Genomic DNA, 11,851 nt, shown 5'->3' on the forward strand with positions numbered 1-11,851 from the left:
GTCATTGAATTTCTTTGAACTTGTTGTCTTTCTTATGCATGTGGGGGCTGGATAGGATTTCTGTGGTTCCTCAAGATCCATGTCAGTGATTTTTCTCTGCAACACTTAAAAGGTGTGCCTGGCTAAAGGATGGGAAAGCCATAGGCTGAGGTTATTGACTTGGATTCCAGAGCTGGCACTAATATCAAGCCATTATATTCATTGTTGTTTTTTATTAGGTGACTAACCATCCAGAACCAGTCTCTCAATCATTAACGCCTCAGCAGCAGCCACAATACAATCTTCCAGAACGAGATAAACAACTGCTTTTCACAGAATACAACTTTGAAGATCTCAGTGCCTCATTTCGGAGTCTTTATAAGTCAGTTTTTGAGCAGTCACTCAGTCAACAAGGTGAGCTGCTTTTTAAATGTCATTGGGTTTTTGTAATATAAATGTTTTAATTTCACTTGCTTTATTTTAGAGTCATGATGATGAGGTTTGGCTGAAGTTGTAATTGTGCCTCTTGTTGCTTACTGACCTCTGTATAGTTATGTTTTGGCATGTAGAGCTTACTTGATTATAGGGCATCTTAGAGCACTGTGCTGAAGAATTCTCACACCACAAGGATACATGGGTTATGTTTTTGTTCTGATGAGCATTAACAATGAGGTAGCCACTGGAGTTTAATAGCACCATGTTTGTGGGTTTGTTTATGGCACTTTTAAAAAAGTGTGCCTGTGTGTTGTGTGTGTGTGTGTGTGTGTGTGTGTTCACATGTTGCTTTCTTACATGTGTATGCTTTGCTCTGTAAAAAATGCTACTGCAAGTGTCATACAATAGAAGGAAATCTGACTGTGAATGATCTTCTGTTGTAGGTTTGATGAGCATCCCTTCTGAATCTTCCCAGCAGTCCCACACTTCCTGCTCCTATCAGCACTCTCCTAGCAGTACAGTGAGCTCTCACCCACACAGTAACCAAAGCAGCCTGCCCAACAGTCACAGTGGCCTCAGTGCCACAGGTAGTAATTCGGTTGCCCAGGTCTCACTGTCCCACCCCCAAATGCACACACAGCCCTCTCCACACACACCCCATCGACCGCATGGTTTACCACAGCACCCACAGCGTCCTCAGCACCCAGCATCACACCCACAGCAACACAGCCAGCTCCAGCCACCTCACTCCCAGCACCCCTCTCCACATCAGCACATGCAGCATCATCCAAACCATCAGCATCAGACGTTAGCACATCAGCCACCCCCACCCCCACAGCAGGTATCCTGTAATTCTGGTAAGTTTCTTGTGCTGTGTTTGAATTACTGAATTAGACCTGTCCTTTGTTTTCTGGGACTCGTGTAGTGCTTACTACTAAAGCCCTTTCTACTTGTTTCCGTTCTTCTTTCTTTACTGTAGTCCTGTAATTACATCTCATTCAACCTATGGGTGACCTGAAGATTTCCTTAATTAAAATACATTGGCAGCATAGGCAAACTCAGCCTCACAGGGTTGTGTTTTTTTTTCCCCCCTAAGATTTTTGTATTGCCCTGGCACTGCTTCTAGTGAGATTGGAAAGAGTGGAATGTGTGATCTGTTTGCAATCTTGTGATTCCATGTAAGTGTAAAAGAAACAGCACAGGTTAGGCCATAAAGACTTGTACTTGAAGCCGGGCGGTGGTGGCGCACGCCTTTAATCCCAGCACTCGGGAGGCAGAGGCAGGTGGATCTCTGTGAGTTTGAGGCCAGCCTGGTCTCCAAAGAGAGTTCCAGGAAAGGCGCAAAGCTATGCAGAGAAACCCTGTCTCGAAAAAACCAAAAAAAAAAAAAAAAAAAAAAAAAGACTGTACTTGAGTCCTTATTATGGTCCTTATGACTTAGAGTAAATTGCTTATTGTTTTTATTTGTTTTTTAAGAGTTTCTCAGCAGGTAGTCTGATCGAGTCTCAAACCTGTGGTCTACTTTTTATTTTACTAAAATAAAAAATCAAAATGAGTATTTTAAAAATCTATCAGGCAAAAGCTTTTTAAATTTTTTGTTTGACTTTAATGGTTGGTTTTGTTTTCCTAGTTAATAATTCTAAGTAGATTCCATAATATAATTGAAAATTTTCTACCTTAATGAAATATTTCCTAGACATTTTGCAGTTATTTTAGATACATGCCTTGAGAAAGTTGTATTGTAGAATTAAAACACTTTTTAAGGACAAGGCAGATGGTGTTGTATGCCATATAAATATCAATATATTCTTCAAAAACTTAAGCCTGTTGTTCATATGTTCTGAGGGAATGGTTAATGAACAGATTGGGTGGTTTTAAGAAATAGAAGTCTGTGGTACTGCCAGGTGGTGGTGGCACACGCCTTTAATCCCAGCACTCAGGAGGCAGAGGCAGGTGGATCTCTGTGAGTTCGAGGTCAGCCTGGTCTACAGAGATCCAGGAAAGGCACAAAGCTACACAGAGAAACCCTGTCTCGAAAAACCAAAAAAAGAAGAAGTCTGTGGTGCTAGGGAGAAAAGTCCAATTGGAATTAATGATTGGTACTCTCATCTTTGCCAGTGGTACCTTACTGAGAAGACAGCCCTAGGGAGTCAGAAGTAATCATAGTATCCTGATAATAATTCAGTCCAGTGAATTACACCAGGTGAGGTGAGACTAGACAAATTTTCCTTAATAGAGGGGAATGGAAGGATGAGAGCAGGAACAGAAGCTGCTTGAGTACCCATTGTGTACTAGACAACCAGATACATTATCTTCCTTCCAAATCGAGTATAACTTAGCAAATTTTATAGTAGGAAAAGCACAGCTCTAAAGAGCTGAAGCTGTTTGCATAAGATGACATTGCCAGTGGGTGGTGGAACTTAGATTCATAATGCTGACCTGATTTTGACACCCATAACACCAGGTATTCAAAAAGGACTAAAGCCAACAACATTTATGCAGTGGGTAGCATTTACTCACTTCTGGAAGACTGTGTTAAGGCATTTCTCATTCCTAAGGTTGCCTGAGCTTGTTAGCATCCCCTCTCACTGTGTGATCCTATCCAGTCCCATAAGTTGGAGCATTTCCTTAACTGTGTTGCTTCTAAATAGAAACTGTCCTTTATAACTTAGGAAGAGAATAGCTTTTTGGTGATGTAGGAGATTGAACCTATGGCCTCACCACACTCTAGGCAAGTGCTCTACCACTGAGCTTTATCCCCCAACAATAGTATATCTTCTAAGGTCAGTTACAAAGTAGGAAAATAAAATTGAAAGAGGCAAGAACACTCATTTGCATGAGTTTCTCTGCCTGGTTATTATTTATACTGTACAGATGAAAAGGGTCAGTACCAAGTTTTGCTTATAAGGTGATTTGGCAATTTGCAGACTGCCATAATAGAGATTAGAAGACCAGCATTAAAGCTTTAAGTTCGTTGCCAGGATCCTGCATTACATGTCTGTGTTCTGTTTCTTTTACTTGTAAAATGAGAGAAATGGAAAGTTTATCTGTCTTTTGAAGGAGATTGACCCAAGGCCTAATACAGTTGGTAAATGTCCCTTTCTAAGACTGGACAGGGGTCAGCCACTGTCATAAATAAGGCCATTTCCTGCATGTATTCTTCCAGCAGTCACTATCCCAGAGTTAACAGTATTGTCGACATTACTTTTTAGGGGTTTCAAGCGATTGGTATGCAACACTTGATATGCTGAAGGAAAGCTGTCGAATTGCCAGCAGTGTTAACTGGTCAGATGTAGACCTTTCCCAGTTCCAAGGTAAGGGTTGATTCCTTTCACATAGAACCTCTTTTCTCTGAAACATTGTTTCTTTGTTGTTGAAATCAACATCTCCTCCCAGGTATGTTGGTATGTGCCTGCTCTCCCAGCACTTGGTAAGCTGAGGTAGGAGGATCGCTGAAAGTGAGTCCATCTATGGACTACATAGCAAGTAGTCCTCTAGCAGGGACACCTAACAAGATTCTGTCTCAAAGAAAGAAGAAGCACCATCTTATATAAAGGCATGGCTTGTGCAGTGGCAGTGTTGTTAAAGGACATTTGTAAAAACTTATAATAAATTGACATTACATACACGAGTTCTGCAGGAATATTAGCCATGTTAAAAAAATCAGGTTTTGCCTCATCCCTCTCCTTTTGCTTGTGTGTTTGCATGTTTGTGTGTGCAGTTACTTTTTGAGGCCGTAGGACAGTCATGAGTGTTGCTCCCCAGTTACTATCACCTTTTACTTTTTCCCCCATTTATTATCGTATGTGTCTGGTATGTGTATAAGGTGGGCCAGCACATACATGCATACATGTGCACAAGGTGCATGTGTATAGATCAGAGGATGATTCTTGTGAATCAATTCTGTCCTTCTACCATTGGCTCTTAAGATTGAATCCAGGTCAGCAGGCTTGCACAACAAGCCTTTTTACCCCCTGAGCCTTTGTAGCAAGCTTTCTCATTGGACTTTGTTTGGACCGCCAGCCCCCAAATAATAACATGGAGAGTTACTGTTAGTTATGAATCCTTGGCCTTAGCTTAGGTTTGTTCCCAACTAGCTCTTATAACTTAAATGAACCCATTTATATTAATCTATGTGGCTCGTTACCTGTCCTCCATCCTGTTTTCATACTCCTCAGATTCTTAAGTTCCTCTTTCTCCCTGGAAATCCTGCCTATTCTCTACTGCCTAGGCTGTTTGCCATTCAGCTTTTTATTAAACAATCAGAAGGCACCCTAGGCAGGGGCACATCTTCACAGTATACAAAAAGATTATCCTATAACAAACTATCTCTTTGGCCTAATTTATGTATGTGTGGTATATGTGGGTGTGCTTGCACATGTGCAGAGCAGGGGTTGGTAGCTTTCCTCTGTTGCTTCTCCACCTTATTTTTGAGGCCAAGTGTCTCTCTGAACCTGAAGCTCACTGTTTTAACTGGAGTGGCTGGCCTCTCATGATCTGGCTCTTGTGTTGTGACCGTCATGTTTTTTTTCTCGCCCCTATTCGTGTTCTCTCTGCTGCTCCCACCCTCAGCTTCTTTCTCTGTGCTTGGATTGTAGGCATGTGCTTTTAGTCAGGTTCTGGGGATCCAAACCCAGGCCCTCATACAGCTCTGCCCCCTTTTTTAGACAAGGTCTCTCATTGGCCTGAGCTTACCAGGTAGGCTAGGCTGGCCGGCCAGTGAGTTCCAGGGACCTGTTTTCACTTCCCCAAACACCAAGATTACAAGGATGCCACCAGATCTGGCCCTTTTTTTAAAAAATGCAGGTTTTGAGGCTTGAATCCAGGTCTGAGTGCTTCAAGCCTAGTACTTTGAGTCCCTTGGGTATTCTTAAATATCATAAACTGCCACATCAGAGGAACTGAGTGTGTGGAGACTGGGGGTTGAGAAGACTTACATTGCTGCTCCCTTGAAGTATTAGAGTTGTGCTCACTGTATCCCGCATCTTTCCTTGTAGGTCTGATGGAGAGTATGAGGCAGGCGGATCTCAAGAACTGGTCATTAGATCAGGTTCAGTTTGCTGATCTCTGTTCCTCTCTTAATCAGTTCTTCACACAGACTGGCCTTATCCACTCACAGAGCAATGTTCAGCAGAACGTGTGCCATGGTGCCATGCACCCAGCGAAGCCTTCCCAACACATTGGGGCAGGTATGGGCTTATATACACTTGCATAAATGCACTGTCCTAGGGAACAGTCATGTGACGTGTCACTCAGGGTGATGTTGATCCATCTACATTGTGTTGTTTGTAAGAAATGAGTGATGGCAAATGATTTAAGTGTGTCTTTGAAAATATGAGGTAAAAGACTATTCTGTTGTGATTTGTGTGAATTATTTACTATTATCCTTTAACATTTTTAACTTTTTATTGTTATTAAACAAGTCTCTAAAAGATACTTGTTTTAAAAAACATAGTTATGAAATTATTTCACTTTAAGTTTGTGTAGACTTGCTGCAAAAATCAAGATGTCCAATCTTCCAAGGATATTAAAATGAAAAGTTCAAGGTTCTTTTGAAGAGTGCAAATAATGTCAAGTTGTCATTGTGAGGCTCTGTAATGAGGGCATGGAAAAATGAGAAATTATGGCATGTTTTTGCTTGTTTGTGTGTTGGTTTTGTTTTTCCCTGTGAAAATACAAGTGTTAGGAAAGTGACAGAATTTCAGCAAATTATCTTGGGTAACAAGCTGGGGCTTAGACTTAGAATCTGCTCCTGTTTCCCCATGTATGAGTAGAGGGGGTGTTGAACTAGGTCATCTCTGAGGCCATCTCAAGCCTGAGCACAGGTCTGGCTTTCCTACTATTGAAAACTTGGGAGCAGCCAAATCTGGTGTGCCTTACTTTATTAATAGTAGAGATAGGCTTTTCTTTCCTTCCTAGGAAACATAGTGGTTGCTTTTTAGCTTTATTGCATTGGTTGAATCCAAGTGTAATTTATGTGAGACACTAGCATCCCTATGACGTGGCCTTCTCAAAATTCTAGGTGGTAGGATGAGGGCTAGCTTTATGACTTTCCTTCCCTAGAATTACTAGGGAGGGTAATGATGCTGTTTCTCTCAGTATTTTCCATCGTGATTCGATGTACTTGACCCTTTTGAGCTGTTAACCTTGATGGGTCTTGTAGAGAAAATGCCTTAAGAATCCCCCGAAATTCCATTTAAATAAGGTCTATGCTTCTCATCTGCAAACTTGTGATACATTTTAAAGTTACCTTTGCTTGGTTTAGCGATGCCTTTGTGTATGTTTTTGCTGTTGCTTTGTGTCTTGGCCACTTAGTGAATCAACCTGTGCTCACTGATATGGACAGACAGTCAAGGGTTCAATTCAGGGCAGTAGAGAAATGGGCAACAGCAAAAAGAGCTTTTGAGCCAGAATACCTGGATTCTAATTCCTGGTTCTGTGAGACCTGTGCCCTTGGGGAGCCTACTTAAATTTTTGAGCTTCCTTTGACTTCTGTAGAAAGAAGTGGGTGATTCCTGTCTGACCTTCTGTGTGGGTAGTGGAAGGGTCAAGTGAAGTCATGAACATGGGTATAATTTTGAACTTTAGTGAAGTGACAACTGCAGATGTCCTTGCCTCTATGAGTATGTGCTGGTGTGCTTAACACCTAGCATAGCAGCCTGTTTCATAGACCAAGTCCATTTCAGAAGGATCCATTTCCTTCCTCACTCTGACTGCCTTACCTGCTTGGCTTCATGGAGGTCACCATTCCATCAAGATTTGAATGCTTGCTTTGTTTTGCTGATAGTGGTAACATGTTTTCTCTTCTTCTGTTTTTTAATTTGATTAGGAAATTTGTACATAGATTCCAGGCAAAATCTCCCTCCTTCGGTGATGCCGCCCCCTGGTTATCCTCATATCCCACAGGCGCTCAGCACTCCAGGAACTACGATGGCAGGTAGAGTGTGTGTACTACTACATTTGGGACCTAGAGTTAACACTGAAAAGCTTGAGCTGCATTGCAGTAAATGAAGCTACTTTGAGAAGGCATGAGCTCTCTTTTTACAGCCTGGGGTGCAGAGTATCTGAGGCTTTTTTGCTTTGACAGGACCTAATGCAGCTTTCAGAGGCCTGCTTTGACTAGCTTCTGTGGATTCTGTTCTATTGATTCCAGAGAAATAATCCAACTATAGTTTCCAGGCTAAAGGTATAAGTTACAAGTAGCTAGGAGACTAGGGCATGCTATTAGAACTGGAAGGAACCTTAAAAATCTCCTAGATGAGGAATTGAGGTCGGGAGAGAAACTGCCCAGAACTCCAAGTCTAATGATGTCTGTCTGTCTCTGTCTCTGTCTCTGTCTCTGTCTCTGTCTCTGTCTCTCTCTCTCTCTCTCTCTCTCTCTCTCTCTCTCTCACACACACACACACACACACACACACACACACACACACACACAAATGATTTGTAGGCACCTCCATACTGTGGCTGGAGCTCAAGCCAGAAGCCAGATTGCCATTCTGCTTTGGCTTCAAATTAGCACCTGACATTCAGTGAGGGATTTATCCTTTTGTTAACTAAAGACATGTTGGCACTTGTGCTGCTACAGTGTGATACACTGAAAACCTTAGCATTTTGTAAAATCGTATGTTAAAGGATTCATGAGAAAAATAACGGATAGTTTTAAATTTTGTTTTTAAGAGTACAAACAACAGTAATATTCCAGTAAGAATTTTACAGCATTTCAAAGGATTATCTTAAGTTCTACCAATGGAAGGACTGCTGTTAGTAAATTCTGTTACATCCTAGTCTAACTGCAGTGGTGCACCAGTTACTTCTTTTTTTATTAAGAAAAATGTAGGTGTATGAATGTTTTGCCTGTGTACCACTTGAGTGTCTGTTGCCCAAGGAGGTCACAAGAGGGTGTCAGATCCAGTGGACTTGGAGTTGTAAGCCACCATGTAGTTGCTGGGAATAGAATGTGGGCCCTCTGAAAGAAGAGCCAGTGCTCTTAACAGCTGAGCATCTCTCCAGTCCTCTGCTGTCATTCTTGATTGATGTAGTTGAAACACATTAGAGCAGAGCAGACTAGTGAACTGACTGTCAGCGTTTCTCTCGTGCCTTCCTCACTGCAGGCTAATAAAACAGAAGACCTGGTTTTTGAAGTCAGGTAGACTGATTTGAAACCTTGTGTGTTTGGAGTCAGTCTGTATAGCCCAGCCTGGCCTTGAGTCTATGATCCTTCTCCCTGTCTCCTGAGTGTTGAGATTGCACGTGTGCATCATTATACCTGGAGTTTTGTTCATTTCTTTAAACCTGTTCTTACTAGAAAACGAGGACTGGAAAAACAACTTTGTTGAAGGCTTTTGATGGATTCCAGGCAGTGTCCCTATTCAGACCTGCTCTTTGGGGCTAGTTGGTCTCTTCCTGACTTCCCTCCCCAGGTCACTGCTGACCCTGCCTTCTTCTTTCCAGGCCATCACGGAGCCATGAACCAGCAGCACATGATGCCTTCCCAAGCCTTCCAGATGCGGCGCTCTTTGCCTCCAGACGATATCCAGGATGACTTTGATTGGGATTCAATAGTGTAGGCTTGTTTCTGCAAGACAGCGGACTCCAGCATCCTTTCTGTTGAGTGGACGGAAGGACTAGAGTCCAGTTGAGAAAACAAAGCGATGTTACCAGTGCTATCTAAATTCCTTTTGAAGACAATCAGAGATTCTAGCTGGGTAACTTACTGCTTTTATCTGACCCAAGCAAGAACACATGTTTGTCTCCCGCCAGTGCCCTCTGTAGCTCCTAACTGTTGTGATTTGGACAGCTTTTTGCATATTTGTGTCAGTTTGATGTTAACCACAAGTGCCAGACTGATTTTTCAGACAGAGCCTATTTTGCTGCAAGCAGTTTATAGATACATATGTGTAAATACGTGTACAAATATTACTGAAAGGCTTCAAGGTTTTTTTCTAATTGGATTATTGTGTCTTGACAAGAAAGTTACTGTCAGTTTTTATTCCTCTTTAGGCCGTTTACTGCAGGATGCTTTCAGATGATGTAGGGAGCTGAAAGGAAATTGGTCTTTCCAAAGCCCAGTTTCCTTTATTTGATATTCAGAAATAGGAGTAATCATGAATTCCAGCAAGTAAGTCAAGGAACCTGGAGCTGGTACTCCCCACAGTGCAGAGGGTCTGTTGTTCTTGAGCAGGCTTGTAACGCAGGGAGTTGTGGAGTGTGTGTTGTGTCTGTCAGTGTGTTTCCTCAACCGCATTTGGACAGCTCTGAAATGTGTGGACAGATTGAAGCTGGATATTGCTTGGCTCTTCAGACAAATCAATGTCTCCACATTCATTTAAGTATTTATTATTCAGAAGTGTTATTTTAATATTTATTGCTACTTTCTGTGAATGCACAGCTCTTTTGGGTTTACTAGGGAGAAACTTGTCTGAAAGCATGGATATTTTTTTTCCAGATAAAAGTTTACAGACAGAGACAATCAGAAACATTTGTCATTCTCTTTATCACCACTCCTTTTACCAAGTGAGTATGCTTCCTATCTTACTTAGCTGTCCTGCTGTTGGAGACTTAATAGCTACCTAGGAATTTCCTGGAATCTGAATCAGAGTCTGTTTAGGCAGCAGGATATGGAGGCAGGTTTATACAGCAGTGTCCTCGGTGTTTTAGGTAACGCTGTAGCTCCAGAGTCTGTCTGCTACGTGCTGGTGGGTCTGTGTGCCCGACAAGAAACACTTGGAGCTTTTATCAGTTGCTTGTTCGTGTTACATCACAGTTTGCATGGGTTGATTGTGTTGATTTTATAATGCAAGTAGAAAAAAGGAGATTCTCCTCCCCACAGTGAATAGATTTTTAATTGTTCTTTACAAAGAATCTGTTTTAATGAGGAAATAGTCTGTCAAATCAAGGAAAAATAACTGCTCACCAGTTGCTTGTTAGTGTCTCTGGGCTCAGCAAAGGTAAATCATGTAACTAAGCCTCAGCAAGTCTGTGGTTGAGTAATCTCTACTTGAAGAAAGGTTGTGTGTGTGTGTGTGTGTGTGTGTGTGTAAGAGAGAGAGATTGATCGATTTCTATCTGTGTACTCATGGAATGTTGCCTGGAATGAATCACTGAGAAGAAAGCAGAGCTTTGTGCATCTCTGTTGTTTGGGTCCCACTTGGCATGAAAAGGAAGCTCAGGTACAGCCCCTCAGATAAGTGAAAATCAGAGGATTCTGAAACAGCCGCCAACAGCCTCCCTTAGAAGGACCAGGCAAGGTGAGACAGATGGTTGCCTGCAGAAGACAGCATCGGAAGATGGGGTTCCCAGTAGTTTACCAAGTCTGTTTCCTCCAAACACCAAAACAGCTGCTCCGTGACTAGGACTGCTACTAGCAGTGTGCACTTTAAATAATTGGGTGTTGGAGTACTGCAGTCTCTGAAACAGACTGGCTTGGGTAGGACCGCTGATGATGATTTTACAAATTATGTGAAGCTAATATCCCATTTGGCAATTATTTACTGATTTGCAGTGATTGACATATTTATTAATATTTGAACTGACCAAGAATGGCACTTGAGACCAGACTCATCACTCTTCTGTGACCCCTGTTCCCCAGGGGCTCAGAGCAGGCCCCAGTGGGCTGTGGCCAGACAGGGCTACCTGGTGGGTGCAGAGTCCCTCTAGTGGCCATTTCTGTTGGTAATTGATGATACAGAGCAAGTTCTCTTAGGCTTAAATTGACTGGAGACTTCGGGGTAAAGACTAATAACTGTACGTAAACAGATGAGGTGCTCTGTCCAGGAGAAGAGTCCGACTGGCATTTGTGGTAGTGTTTGAAATGTAAATGTATTCTTGTGTGTTCCTGTAAATATTTAATACACGTCTCTCAAATGTCCTTTGAAGTGGGAGGGGATCGACCTTGGGATAATTTCAAATGGAATAGAGTATTTTGATATGTTCATCGAGAGGGTGATGTGTACATACCTATATTGTATAGATGTGGTGACATGCATTGGCTTTTGTGCAGAAACAACCTGCTCTCTGTGCTGCTGTTGGACAGTCAGTGTTTTAATGTTTCTACAGTTTTCCTATTGCACGATTTCATATTCTGCCGACGGTGAGTGGCACCCATTCTTTGTAACCGTTTAGTGCTGTAAAGAAATATTCCAAGTGTCATTAGGATCGTCGCTGCCAGAACTGATATGCATGGATGGCACTTAAAATAAATATATTATGATAACTGTATTTGCAGCCTGATGGTCTATGTCATTTGCTGCAATTGAAGGGCCAGATTAGAACCTGTGGCCAGGCCAGGAGCCCTTGCTGCCTTACACAGGGCTGAAAGTTGGTTAGTCTCTGTACTGCACTTTTCTGAGCAGACACTTGGGGGAAGCTCTCCAGAGAGAAACCCAGAGCTGAGGGGATCCCAGCCCTGCCTTTAATGAGTAGAACCAGGAGCAAAGCA

The 11,851-nt window shown here is 42.2% G+C and overlaps 1 protein-coding gene across 10 annotated transcripts in view; it reads left to right on the forward strand.

Annotated features, from left to right (window-relative positions):
- Nucleotides 1–11,631, forward strand: part of Foxj3 (forkhead box J3) — a 98,292-nt gene extending 86,661 nt beyond the window's left edge. For all 10 annotated transcript variants that reach the window (XM_042271800.2, XM_076564950.1, XM_042271798.2 and 7 more), the window contains 6 exons: nucleotides 219–393; nucleotides 858–1,271; nucleotides 3,627–3,728; nucleotides 5,412–5,603; nucleotides 7,244–7,351; nucleotides 8,866–11,631. In XM_042271800.2, the coding sequence (XP_042127734.1) occupies nucleotides 219–393; nucleotides 858–1,271; nucleotides 3,627–3,728; nucleotides 5,412–5,603; nucleotides 7,244–7,351; nucleotides 8,866–8,981 (1,107 nt within the window). In that variant the 3' untranslated portion in view covers nucleotides 8,982–11,631. The remainder of the gene's footprint in view (nucleotides 1–218; nucleotides 394–857; nucleotides 1,272–3,626; nucleotides 3,729–5,411; nucleotides 5,604–7,243; nucleotides 7,352–8,865) is intronic.
- The last annotated feature ends 220 nt before the right edge of the window (nucleotides 11,632–11,851 follow it).

Source organism: Peromyscus maniculatus, chromosome 2 (genome assembly GCF_049852395.1).
Source record: "Peromyscus maniculatus bairdii isolate BWxNUB_F1_BW_parent chromosome 2, HU_Pman_BW_mat_3.1, whole genome shotgun sequence".
NCBI classification, from domain to species: Eukaryota; Metazoa; Chordata; class Mammalia; order Rodentia; family Cricetidae; genus Peromyscus; species Peromyscus maniculatus.